Raw genomic sequence first — 14,794 nt, forward strand, 5'->3', positions numbered from 1 at the left:
TCTCATAATATCAGATTGTTCTCCATAATTTGCTTTGTCTCTGTCTGTCTCTATTTTTCCCTTGTTTGGTTTCTTAAATTCCACATATAAGTGAAATCATGTGGTATTAGTCTTTCTCTGACTGACTCATTTCACTTAGCATTATATACTCTCTAGCTCCTTCCATGTCGTTGTAAATGGCAAGATTTCATCCCTCTTTATGGCTGAATAACATTCCATTATACACATATTTATATTACATCTTCTTTATTTGTTAGTCAATTAATGGACACTTGAACTGCTTCCATATCTTGGCTATTGTAAGTAATGCTGCTATAAACACAGGGGTTCATACATCCCTTTGAATTAGTAGTGTTCTTGTATTCTTTGGGTAAATACCCAGTAGTGCAACTGCTGGATCATAAGGTAGTTTTATTTTTAACTTTTTGAGGAATCCCCATACTGTTTTCCCACCAACAGTGCAAATATGCTTTTCAATGTTCTGGATTTCTCATCTTTACATTATTAGTTTTCATTGGCTATCTTCCTCTTTCAATTTTCTTTCAAATTGTGGAGATGAACTAAAACCCTACTTTTCATTAGAAGCTAATTTATATAATTTATCTGTAAGATTATTTGACTGTTTTTGAAAATAAAACAAATTGAATTAAATAACTGATTAACATTTAGGTTACTTCTCAAGACTTATCAGTTTTATTTGTGTTAGGTATTTTGGTATCTATATAATTACTGCTATTTTTTATGATCTCCAAGAATACTAACTCTTACTGAATTTCATCCTGGTACCAAGCTATGTTTGTTCTTGATACATGATACGCTGGATTTTGTTCTCACGTTCAGTGTCTTAATTATCAAATTCAACACTCAACTTAATTATGTTTACAGCACTGCTAGACACAGTGATGTTTTATAACTACCTCTAATATGATTTCATCTGTAAATCAGGCTAACACTATTTTTTAAAAAAACACTGCAACAAAGTTTACATTTGGGATATTCTCATAGTCATGTGTAAGGGTCCATCATGCTATGTTATTTCTGTTTGGGTAACATGACTTATTAGTTCTATGCCCATCTAGAGAATACGGAGCAGAATCTAAGAATGAGACTCTCTATGTCAAAATAATTGGAACAACAGGGAATAAAACTTCTTAAGCACTAACTATATGTATGTAAACATGCTACATACTTTGTATGTGTTATCTCCTTTAATTATTAAAATAATGCCATAGTGTATAATTGACGAAACTAAATTAAAGCAAATTATCCAGGGTCACAAAGTTACCAAATGGCAAGACCAGGATTAGAATACTGATCCATCTGACAGCAATACTTGCTCAGGGGTCCACGGTAGATAGCCCATCACCCAATGCAGGCATGGAGTTTGATAATATCCAACCTTTGAATAAACAAGTCCAATGACCAGACATTTTCAGGTAGCTAAATAAACCATGACAAAATATATTTCAGTTTAAACCTAAATCAGTCTATTAATAATTTCTATCTGCTTAAGCAGGTTCTATCTTCCAAAATTTGTTTATCTAACTACTGTCCACAGCCTTTTAAATTACATTTTGTTCATATAGACAAATATCTCAGCAGATAAAGATCTGTTCAATTCTTTCATCTAGCATATTGGCAATTCCTTCCAATTATAAATTTTAAAAATTTTGAAAATTTTGAAAGGACATGGCCTACAACATGGAACAACATCCCTCTCAAAGTAATATAAGTCTACTTACCAACAATTTAAGTACGATGTTTTAACCAATAGGAGGACTTATAACTTCAACCTCTATTGTGTAGTCAATATCTTTTTCTGTATATAATTTGTTCATAGGAGATAGAGAAACAGACTTGAATTTCTACAGCACTTCCTGATACACCAGTGTCGCCATCTAAAGCAGGGTGATTAGTTACACATAACATGCACTTATGAACTGTACTGATTCTTGGTGATAATAGCTCCTTTTTAAAGACTAAATATCATTCACATTTTAATAAAAACATCACACATCAAAGTGGAGCTATTCTACAACCAGTCATGCTCCTAGAAACATCAGGGAAGCTTGGGCATTTTCTGTTGCTAATAAACAATAGCATCTAGAGTAGAGGACACAGACTGGCGACCTGCAGACTAACCATCTCCAGCCCAATGGGCATATTTTGTGTGATCAACCCACCCTTCTTGTTTAAATAAGCTGCCACCTTCTAAACCTGAGATAATTCACTTAAAAATCTGGACTTCTTGCTCCTCTTAGAAATCAAAAGAACTGGCAATACCAGGCACGCATTTTTCACTCTGTAACAAGTACCTAGAGCTGTGTAATGACTCCAGTCTTTGGATGTGGTATGTGCTATTTGGATCACCACACTAATCCCGACTTCTAATTGTCAGACACTTAACCTGTGTATCTCATTTGAATCCCGTTCCTGGTCCCTGTAGGTAACTGAATTCACAATCCTTGTTATGAAGCAACCACTCAACAGGAAGTCCTGCTCATTCTTTCATATGACAAAGAAAATGCTCTGGAGTACACAAAGTCATCAGTAATTCAAGTATTTTAACAGGATCCCATTGCAAACTTTACAGACAAAATGTGTATAGTAAAAATAACACATATATTATAAAAGTTACAAACTTATAAAACATTGTAAATTATATAAGCTTAAGATGCTGGGTAAGAAATGTTATTCTCAAGTTTTTTACTTTTGTGGCTTTTAAGATAATTTTCAAACAATACATGTTGAAAGCCATTTCTAACTAATATACAAGCCCTTAAACTGATGAATTACAAGTTGAAATATTTTTTTACTAAATTTTATAGTCCCAAAGACAGTCAAAATCTGCTTACAACCAACCACAAAAATCCTAGAAAGCTAAAAAAATGTACTCAACATACTATAACGACAATATTTTACTTGAGTCTTATAAAACCAAAAATGTAATTTCTCTAACAAAGAGTAACTGTGACTCTCATAGTCTTGCAAAGATATATAAATGTAAAATAAATACATTTAGACCAATTATTTGCTTAAAAGGCAAGAGATTCTTCAAGTTTAGTCATGAGATTTTCTTATTTATTTATTTTTTGTGAAGACATAAGGCAAAACACAGTAAGTATAAAGTCATGAATCCATTTTGTGGCAGTAAGAAGACTTCCCCCACACTTGTGCTTCCACTATAGAGCTGATAAAACTTTTACATCCAAAAGTCAAAGGTTAAATAAAGGAAAGGAAATGTTTTTTGTCAAATAGTCAGGTAACCACTAACAGTCTAAGTGATCAGCAGGAACCTAACTTAGAGTAATCAAATAAAACTAAGGAAACTGCCTTTCCGTAGAAAAACGTCTCATGTCTAGAGGCTGTTTTTCTGTCTGGAAAATTGACACAAAATGTGTAAAATTGAAACATTCTGCTTCTCAGGGATTTGCCCAGAGGAAGAGTGTGAAAGCTTCAAGTTTGGTATGAGTTAAAGTGCAGGGGGAGGCACAGGAGGGGACTACAAAGGCCCTAAACACTAAACATCAATCTGTCTTCCTTATTAGGGCATTTCATTTTGAACCCTTGGCAACACTTTTATCGTTCTAAAATTATGTTAATCAAATTAGGGGGAGAAAAAGTTATTTCTTGCATTTTTGGTAGCATGTGAAAGCAATTCTAAATACAAACAACGGCAAGATTTAAATTAGTAATCTCTCAGAACATTTTGGAAATCTTGTTAAGCTAGGATAGATATGCCATAGAAAGAGCTGAAGTATACAACCATGGCTGAAAATTCAAAAGTAAACATCAACTTTTATACTTGATTTTACTTCATATTAAAAATCTTAACCACCTTTAAATGTATTTCATCCTCATTATGACTATCTTTAAGGACCTAAAATATTTTAAACTGTTAAATATCAACAAACTCAAGAGACATTTATATTTTTCTTTTAAAATTTAGATCGTTAAAATACAACCACTAGAAGGCAATACAAATGAAAAGATTTTTTTGTGAATATATATTTAATCACAATAAAGAAAATTTAAAGTGTTTAGCAGAATATTACAAAGACAACAGGAAAAATATTAATTTCTATCTAAGGATATTAAATCATTTAATATTGAGAATAACCCCTAAATAATAAAACCAGTATTATCTCACAGAGGAATACCTAAGCATGGTGTATGTTTCAATATAAATGGCTGATTTTGCACAACAGGTTCACGGACAAGGTGTGAAAAGTTTTCATATTTGAAAGTCATAAAATATTCCAGGTAAAGATACATGTAACTAAAAATTTAAAGAACTATAATCAGAAAGGAAATCATCTTTGTGTTAAATCTCAACTTTTAAGGAAAGAAAAAACTGTCGACTGAGCATGTGCAAACCTCCTAGCACTTACAGGGGATACTGTGAAAGCCACTGCAACTTTCCCAATTTATAAACTGCTGTACTTGCATGCATTCATTTTAAAATTTTTGACTAAAGACTAAGTTCCTTATTTAGTTTGCTATCTGACAGGAAGATTTGTAAATCTATTTTAACAAGTCTTACAGAAATGAGGCAAGAATGAAATACAAAAATTTAAGTAAGTGTTGCACATACAAGTGCCCTTATTTTCTTTTTTACACTTCTCTGGATCTTCCTCATTTTCCCTAGTAAAATATATTATTTTTGTTATCAGAAAAACATGGTTAAAGACATAGATGTCTGTCTCTTGCTTATGCAAGTATTTTGTCGTATTTCTAAAATTTTAGCCCTATTAAAGGCTAAACTCTAAGAAGCCTTAGAACTAAGGTGGGATTCTAAGAAAACTAGGACACTCCCACCAAACAGAGTCAAACATTACTCCCAAGTTAAAACTCAGAATACCAGCATAGGTGATTCTCTCATACAACCCTGCAAGCACCACGTTCCATAATTTAAAACAAAACAACAACAACAACAACAACAACAAAAACCCCACACATACAAAAAAACCTGGTCTTCAGATGAATAGGCCTGATCGCCCTAACTAATCCTGTGAATAGTTTATTAGATAATTCTACCTTCCTTCCCCACTCACCTCAGAAAATTACCAAATTCTAAGTCTTGGTTTCATATTGAAACAAACAAACGTTCTTCTACGTCTTAAGGATACAATGAAATTAAATGAGCAGTGTTGGAAGGGAAACAAACAATAGGAAATAAATTATAGACATAGCAGCATTTCTCCAACCACCTCGTAATTGAAATTATAGAAAAACACTAATCTCAGGTTCCGTGATGGGGATGGGAAAGTCATTTCACAAGCCATATTTTTTTCTCTTCCAAAGGTCATTCTTTCACACACTGTGACTCCAAATTTCAAAGGCAAGGGCACAGAATGAAACGACCCTTTCCATTCTTAATTGTGCTATACCACAATGATCAAGTGACTCCCTTTGAAGGGCCTTTAATAAAACACACTAGTAAAATAATCTCTTATCTTGCAAAGAGACTACATATTTTAACTGACAAAAGATGATCTGGCTAAATTCCTACTGATTTTCATATGCTATTTATAGTTCTAATATCTAGATTTTAGAACAAGGAAAAGCTGGTTAAAATGCCTCATTCATCACACAAAAAAATGGATAAATGCTGAAATGTGTAAAGTAAAACAAAATTAGAGATCTATCCTTCTAAGTCTTTTTTATAAATATATACAATGATATGTTAACATATGCTCTTTCTCATTGTTAACTACTTCTTAAAATACATGAATTTATATACACATATAAATTGTTCTTTAATAATATAAGAACGTACCATGAAAGAAACTTTTCATTTCACAATATATCATAAACATTTCTCTGAGTCAGAATCTGTATGTATATATAATTTTCCCTAATAGATAAATAATATTCCATCCTGTCATTTATACATTAATTTAATTATTCAACAAATAACTATTAAGAATTCACTATGTGCCAGGCACTATTGTAGGCACTGGGAGAGTAACACATCAATAAAAAACACAGAGAACATTCTAGCAGGTAAGGGGGGGTTGGTTACCAGGGGAGACTGGGGAATGTACTATAACATACTTAATTGACTCCTACTGAGGGATATTTATGTCCCATTTTTTTGCTTATAAACCATGCTGTAGTAACTTTGCTCACACTTTACTGATGACTACGGGCAATATTCCCGAGATTTAAAATTGTGGACCTATAATTAAGGAGCATGAGATTTTACAAATCTGATAGGTATTATTAAATTGAGGTTATGTCATTTTATAGTCCCATAAACAGTACATGACATGTCTGTTTCCCCTCATGTTGTTTTTTTTTTATTCTACTTCTGTCAATCTTAATGTGCTCAGTTCTTTCACCTTCGGTAAGGCCGAGCATCATTCATAGGTGTATATGCTATTTAAATTTCCTGTGTGAATATGTTATTCAGATACTTTACTTATTCTTTTGGGTGGGGGGTGGTAAAGTCATATAAGGTTTTTTTTTTTTAATTTTTTTTTAAATTTTTTAAAATTTACATCCCTAGTTAGGATATAGTGAAACAATGATTTCAGGAGTAGATTCCTTAATGCCCCTTACCCATTTAGCCCATCCCCCTCCCACAACCCCTCCAGCAACCCTCAGTTTGTTCTCCATAGTTATGAGTCTCTTCTGTCTTGTCCCTCTCCCTGTTTATATTATTTTTGTTTCCCTTCCCTTATGTTCATCTGTTTTGTCTCTTAAAGTCCTCATATGAGTGAAGTCATATGATTTTTGTCTTTCTCTGACTGACTAATTTCACTTAGCACAATGCCCTCCAGTTCCATCCATGTAGTTGCAAACGACAAGATTTCATTCTTTTTGATCGCCGAGTAATACTCCATTGTATGTATTATATGTGTATATATACACATATACATATATACCACATCTTTCTCCATTTATCCATCAATGAACATTTGGGCTCTTTCCATACTTTGGCTCTTGTTGATAGTGCTGCTATAAACATGAGGGTGCATGTGTCCCTTCGAACAGCACACCTGTATCCCTTGGATAAATGCCTAGTAGTGCAATTGCTGGTTTGCTATTTCTAGTTTTTTGAGGATTTACTTATTCTCCTATTGGGCTCTGTGTCATTAACTTGTAGGTATTTATTATGTATCATGGCTATTAACTCTGTTACAGTGATTGTAAATATATTCTTATCACTTCATTATTGTTTTTTGGTTTGGTTTTTTTTTGTTTTGTTTTGTTTTTTAAGTAGGCTTCACGCTCAGTGCAGAGCCCAAAGCAGGGCTTGAACTCATGACCCTGAAATCAAGACCTGAGCTGAGATCAAGAGTCAGATGCTGAAACAACTGAGCCACCCAGGTGCCACTCATTATTGGTATTTTTAATTCCCTTATTATTGTTGTCATCTAACAAAAGCTTCCATCATCATACAAAGATGCCAATCTTTTTGGCCTCAAGATTCAATAGTAGGGATGGATATAAAAGCACTCATAACTACAGTAATTTTTAAAAACCAACAATATTTTCTTCTAGTACATTTAAAGTTTTATCCTTCCTTTCAATAATTATAAAGTTAAATCTAAACTGGGGGGAGACCTGCTCTAATCCATAGGCAAACCAGGACCCAGAACACCATTATTCTCCTTACTATAGCATTTAAGAGACTTGTTAAAATTATTTTCACAGACATACATTAATTACTATTAAGCTATTTTAATAGCTTAAAATAGGTATTTACCTATAACAATTTTTAATGTTTATTTATTTTTGAGAGAGAAAGAGAGAGACAGAGCACAAGTGGGGAAGGGGTCAAGAGAGAAGGAGACACAGAATCTGAAGTAGCTCCAGGCTCTGAGCTGTCAGCACAGAGCCCGATGCAGGGCTAGAACCCATGAGCCATGAGATCATGACCTGAGCTAAAGTTGGACACTCAACCAACTGAGCCACCCAGGCGCCCCAACAACTTTCTGAATACACTGCTGAATTCCACTAAGTTTTAATTCTCTTTCACTATTAAAAGTAAATAGCTCTCTAATTTACTGGCTATTCTCTAATCTGGCTATTCTCAACAGAGCACATTGCCTTTCAGGACAAAGATTCTGTTATGCCATTAATCTTGAGATGGCAGTCTTTTTTAAATTTCCTAGGAAAAACTAAGCTGGAGAATAGAAACTTGTCAATTGAAGACTCTCCCCTATTTTTTTTTTCATAAAGCCTTGATACCTATTTCTTATCTACCAGAAAGCACTGTCACATGACAAAAATAAATGAACAGATACAGATGAAAAAGGAATATTTTTTAAACATAAAATAACTCAGTAATGCAGATTGTGAAAGGTTTTCTTTATTGGCATGTATGATTTTACTCTTTCATTAAATGTATGTAATATAACTTTATTTTCTGCGGGTCAAACTATTCCTAATCCAAAAAGTACTACAACACTCAGATGTTCTTCTACATATACAAGTTTGACAACAATAACTCGATTACTGTAACTTTTTTAGAATCTGTTTTCTCCAAATTAATGACCCCTGGTTTGGAGACATGAACACTATACCAGTCATTCACGAATTTAACAAATAGCTATAGTCCTTTTTTGTGTAAATATTCTGAAGTAATATTGGCTTTCCTAAACTTAAGCAGAAATTTCCAAGAATGTTTATTCTATAAGCACATTTGTAGGGACTATTCTGAATATTTAAGAACAGTTTGCTAATTATGAATAGGTTCAGTGTATTCAAAATATTTTAACAGTTCAACATGAAGACAAAGGTTCATAATCTTTAATTATCAATATCAGGAACTCATTTCAGAGGCAATGAGGTACGTTGTAAAAATGCAGGTTCAAATATTACAGAAAAATGATGTCTGTAATTTACTCTCAAGTGGGCCAGCAAAAACAACCATAAGAGAAAGAGAGAGAAAAAGAATTTGCTTGTGGGTGTATGTGTACTGAGAGGGACATAGAGGAAGGAGAGAGAGAAGCATGTTAACAATTGTGAATCTGGTTGATGTATATACAAGAGTTCACTGTAGTATTCTTGAAACTCTTCTGTAAATTTGACATTTTAACGAAAAATCTTAAGATTGACAGAGAAAAATTAGAAGGACATACAGCTTTTGGTCTTTCTCTGAGGACAAACCTGTCTTGGACAGAGTAGATAAGGTTATACCCCCCTTTTGAAACTTCAGCATGAAACACAATGATAAAAGGAGCTTTCCCAACCCATTTTCCACACTGTCACCCCCACTCTCAATGCACAACCAACCAGCTTTAAATTGTAAGAATCACAACCTATAGTTTGAAGCATAATACTCGTCCAGATAAAACATAATTACTTGTAAAACAGTTAAGCATTTACTTTCAAATAAAGATTGAAGAAAATTCTCCAACTCTAACAAATGTTCTGAGTAAATTTAGAACCTAAAGCACAAAGAATGCTATGAATGTAGCTAAACAGCAAACGAACATCAAATTTACACCAAAGCTTTCTTTGCAATATTTTACTATTAAATGTTATTTCTTTTTTTTTTATTTTTTATTTTTTTAAATTTTTTTTCAACGTTTATTTATTTTTGGGACAGGGAGAGACAGAGCATGAACGGGGGAGGGGCAGAGAGAGAGGGAGACACAGAATCGGAAACAGGCTCCAGGCTCTGAGCCATCAGCCCAGAGCCCGACGCGGGGCTCGAACTCACGGACCGCGAGATCGTGACCTGGCTGAAGTCGGACGCTTAACCGACTGCGCCACCCAGGCGCCCCAATGTTATTTCTTTTCCTACAAGCATTTCTATAGAATCTAGCTTGACCAAAATCCATATTATAACCACAGTATAGAATCTTATTTTTGTGGAATACATCTGGATTTCAGATTCATCAAGACATACTAAAGGGAAGCTAATTTTTAGGTCCCTTCCTTGTCAACAGCCAGCATCTCAGAACCCTAGGTCTACAAAAAGGAGACACATTCTTAACTACATATTGAGGCAAGCAGATGATGTAAGCGACTGAAGCAGGACAGGCAGGACTGGTGACAAACTAGCAAACTCATGGCACAACTACAAACCTGCTGCTTAGTTCCAGCTTATTGCTGCTACTGGGAAGTGCAAGACCAGAATTAGCAGCCATTCCCATTTGGCAAAAGAAATCAGAAACTTGAATTTTAGGCAAAATTTTACTACAATGTATAAAGTTAGAAACATCTTCAAAATGTTTAAAACATCACAGGACCAATAAAACATCTCTGAACATTTCTGACCCAGAATCACCAGTTTATAACCGTTGCCCTAAAGCAGTAACTTAACTTTCAAAAATACAAGTTCTGGATCAGTGGTAGAAAAGAGCATGCATTACTGTCATTGACTTTTTTTTTGCATCTTATTTAACAGATGACATATATATTATTTGAACTCACATCTAAATATTTAATTTTCCAAAACACAAACCCACAAAAACGAATCGTAAAAGAGTCAAGTCTTCCAAGAAAAATTTTACTGTTACTGGTAAATCTTTAAGCCTAATTGATGCTATATATAGAAAATAAAACTATTTTTCAACTTACTTAGAGCTAGAGAAAACATATAAGCAAAAAAATATTATGCACATTATTTTTAAGCATCCTAAGCACAACAAAGTACCAAAGAAAGGCACAGTTAATGATTAATACATCCAGTTTTGTTTTGGTTTGGTTTTACTACAAATACTCACCTAAGAATGCACAAGCAAATTTTGCCTCCTGATGTGAGTCTGCAGAATCCAAATCTCTGTTTACTTTCAATGTCTGTCAGTACAAAGGTAAAGTGCTGTCCAACTTGAGTCTGGGATACTCTAAAACACAGCAATATTATAAAACTTTAATGCGTCTTTTGCGTGAGAATTTTCTTAAAGAAAAACAAAACAAGAATATATGTACATGAGGCACTGGTTTCACCTTCCCAATCAGTTGGTTCTCAAATCTAGAACTAGGTTCTAAAACTAAAATGAGTGTGAAATGTGTAAACGAAATCATGAGCTGAATATCACAGAAAGTTGTAACATCTTACAGGCTGAGCAATTAAACATATACAGACTAACCCCTTAGTAGGGAATCATAAGGTATTTCACTGTAAGCTGGCACATGCCTGAAAGTACTTACAAAATATTTCATAAATCTGAAAATACTTTTACTGAGACCATGGAAGTGAGAACCAAGACACGATGACTGATTCTGCTCAACTCCTGCCTCTATTTTCATGATTTTATTTTAAAATTGCTTAGACAGCAAATCAGGTTGCTTTAGAATCCAATGGCAGCCCCTACCAACTCTGTTTAATTGCTTCTTCTGCTGACATTCTCACCCAGTAAAGTACCATAAAAATTACTATTGGCACTTTTTTTAGCATTCTCTTCTAGAGCTACCCATACACTGAGTAGATTTCCAAGCGCAAAACAAGAGTGCAATTTCTACAGATAAAGCTTACTATGAAGAATTTAAATGAACCGTGACCTGAGTATCAGGCTATCACCCATACTCTGTGTCACACTGCAGTGTAAGGTGCAATGTAAATTACTACACTGAATCTTTATCAGCATTTGAACTATAGAAATACATTTCCTGTTACTGGCTATAATCTTGCCCTTAGACAACCATAACTGAACATCTGCTTCCTTGTCCCAAGGTAAGATATCCATCGCACCGAAAATTTTGGTTTTGAAACAGCCACAGGAATTAGGTAAAAAGAAGTAAGTTACTTTACTACTATAGCATGCCAATACTACAAATTGCCTTCGATTGTCAGGAAATCCTGTATTTCAAGTGCTGAACATTTACCAAACACACTTTGAAGTGGACGGTTTTGAAAACAATTTCACAAACTTCAAAAACAACCTCTAGTGCCTGCTGTGCCCTCTAGTGCTCAATGTTCACAATATACTTTCGAGAGCTTTTCTTCGTTTATGTTATCTTTGCTATTAGTTTGAAAATTGCAAGTTTAACAAGCATAATTTACTCTCCAGAAAGGAGGTAAAACAAGGGGTATTGATACTTATTAGTATCAATTAGCCCATCATTCACAAGGCATGATCTTAAATATTGTAAATTTCAGATTTTTACTCATCTTTACTTTAGCAAAATATTTTCTGAAAATAAATTTTCTTTTAAAACCCCTCATATCATACTCTTAAAAAACTGATAATAGGGTGTGAAAATCACGTGAGAAACAAGTGACCTGTTTTTACGCTCAAAGGCCCATAGATTCTGTGAAATTCCAACTACACACAGGTAATACTCTATTCATTCAGTATTTGTTCAGTAAAATACAAACATAATGAGATTTTCAAAACTGCTGGGAGGGTTTCCCTGCAGCCTTCCATAATATTGCACTATTTCTATACAGCTATTCTTGGGAGACAACTAGTCATGGGTTTTACAATATCACACAGATGGTCTTTTCAATTAGGGTGAAGTGAGATAGAAACCAGGATATATACATCTCATTTTAAAAGACACAATTCTAAGGCTCTGATTAAGGACACAGTGATATTTTTTTCTGCAGGTGCTTACAAAATGTACCTGAAGAACAAAAGGAAGAAATGGATCCTTAAGACTTCTAACTGGCCCGAGTGGAGAAAACAAAAGATATAGTGATGTAAAAAGGCTACTTCTCTCCAAATATTATTTAATTTTTTTGTTGTTGTTAGAAGCGGTGAAGAGAAAGCCATTTCTTTTTACTAAAAAACATGTCATCATTTTAAAGTGCTCACTAAGATGAGTTGAAGTTACTTTGAATGATGGCTTATATACCCTTATACCGTACCTTTCAATGTCAAAGGGGAAACAGAACTTGGGCACGCTCTGTAGTACTTCCTGCAAATGCAAATTAAAAAAAAAAAAGCTTTAGAATATTTTTAAAGATACAGTTAAAACTTTTCTTGAGACATTTTCTAGGGAGGAAAAAAGTTTGTGTTTTTTTTTTCCTTAGGAAAAATAGCACAGGTTCCTAGACTAAAATAATTGATTATTAAAAAGGAATTAAGTTGGTGCTTTGGCAGATTGCACTGACAATGCCACGGAAGCCCCAGGAGGGAAAGGCCTGGCCTGAAGGGTATTAACACCCTTCACATCCCCGCTGGGATTCCCTTCAACAAGGCCATATGGATTTTACAAGAAGCACCGCACCATATGGGTAAGCTACGTCTGCTGCTACTTGTACCACAGACTAGCCACAGGGACTTCTGACAGATCCTGGCTCAAAAATATAAATGTTGTTTCAATTAAAATGCAGGCAGAGAAAAGGGAATGAAGTTGGCAGCAGAATGAATTACTGAGAGGTAAAACAACGCTACATGTCCCATAGTAAAATGGTTAAAAAAAAAAAGAAAAAGACGTTCTATGGCTAAAGAAACACATTTATATGTTTCTCTCAGTAAATTCAACAAGAGTAACAGCAAGTTTATCTCAAATAACATTCTTTAAAAGAATGCGTATCTAAAAATAAGCCCTTAAATTTAAAACAACATACCTTCTATTCTATGCATTTTTGTTTATGAATTGCCTCATATGAAAATCAATGTTTTAACTGAGCACAGAAAATAACCTATTGATTTTGAAACCTGCAGTGATTTTATAGTCATTATAAAATAATTTTAAAAGCTTTTGGAAGTCATACTCGTTAACAGTCATAATAAAATACAAATAACGGACGCTTGGCAAAAAACTGAGAAAGATCTATTTTGTTATATATGAAAAACAACTAAAAATTAACTCTGATTCTAAACTTAAACTTTAGAATTGAAGATCACATCATATAAGTTCAAAGCCAGGTAACTTTACAAGACAAAGCAGAGATTTAGGAGAATGTTTCCTATCAAAAAGAAAAAAAGCAAATATCTTCAGGCAGTAGTCACCCCCATCAAAACTACCACCTCTTTACCAATAAAATTTGCGTCCAGAGAAAATATTAATATCTGAATATTTAAATCCTCTGCAGAAACATAATACTGAGTGTTTTAAAGTAGGATCTATTAAGTTCTTTTAACCTGTAGACTACAATGAGGTTATTAGTTAATAACATCACATTGCAAAATTCCAATGGCAATACCTATGAAAGCTTCAAGAGCCTTATGACGCTAAAGCAGAAAGAAAAGCATCATGTAAAAAAGCAACCTTCTACCTTTAGGGAAGGGTACCCTGGTTTGCTTATGAACACATACATACCTTTAAAAATATGAGCACAGACCCCATATTTAGAAAAAGCTGTTTTACTATTGAAAGCATTCTGTTACATGTAATTAAAAGAGCTGCTAAACTTGAAATAATTTAAATTACTGAAACTGAAAACAGTTCACTTGACCATCACTAATCCTTGTCTTGCTACAAAAAGTGAAGCCATTTATCGTATTCACTACACCTATGAACACTATTTTGATATCCCCCCTACAAAGTTCATATAATTTCTGTAACAATATAGATATTTCAAACTCATTGTCTACTTCTAAATACGCCCAAAGTAGTAATATATTTCCCATCAATTTTTTAAGACTCAAATTAAGAAGAATGTTTCCCGGTTAGTTGCTCAATCTTTCACACCCTCCCCCTCCCTCCTTCTACACGCAACACACAGGCACACACTTCTGCAAAACAGCCTCAGCTCGCTTCCCAACTGGCAGAAGCATCCCTCAGGGGACAAGTCTTTAAACCTCCGCACTCTTTAAAATTCAACCAGCCAGCAGGTCTATAGACTAGTGTATAAACAGTATAGACAAAAAAATCCTCTCTCAGCTTATGTCAGTGACAAAGCAACTCAGCAGTTGACTGTTTCTCCCCTGACAGTATAAGC

The 14,794-nt window shown here is 34.0% G+C and overlaps 1 protein-coding gene across 2 annotated transcripts in view; it reads right to left on the bottom strand.

Moving 5' to 3' along the window:
- The window catches only part of DENND1B (DENN domain containing 1B), a 261,965-nt gene that overhangs the window by 146,923 nt on the left and 100,248 nt on the right, over positions 1-14,794 (bottom strand). For both annotated transcript variants that reach the window (XM_043567911.1, XM_043567912.1), the window contains exons 4-5: positions 12,773-12,822; positions 10,686-10,805 (exon numbers count right to left, since the gene is read on the bottom strand). In XM_043567911.1, the coding sequence (XP_043423846.1) occupies positions 10,686-10,805; positions 12,773-12,822 (170 nt within the window). The remainder of the gene's footprint in view (positions 1-10,685; positions 10,806-12,772; positions 12,823-14,794) is intronic.

The sequence above is a fragment of the Prionailurus bengalensis genome, chromosome E4, assembly GCF_016509475.1.
Source record: "Prionailurus bengalensis isolate Pbe53 chromosome E4, Fcat_Pben_1.1_paternal_pri, whole genome shotgun sequence".
NCBI lineage: Eukaryota > Metazoa > Chordata > Mammalia > Carnivora > Felidae > Prionailurus > Prionailurus bengalensis.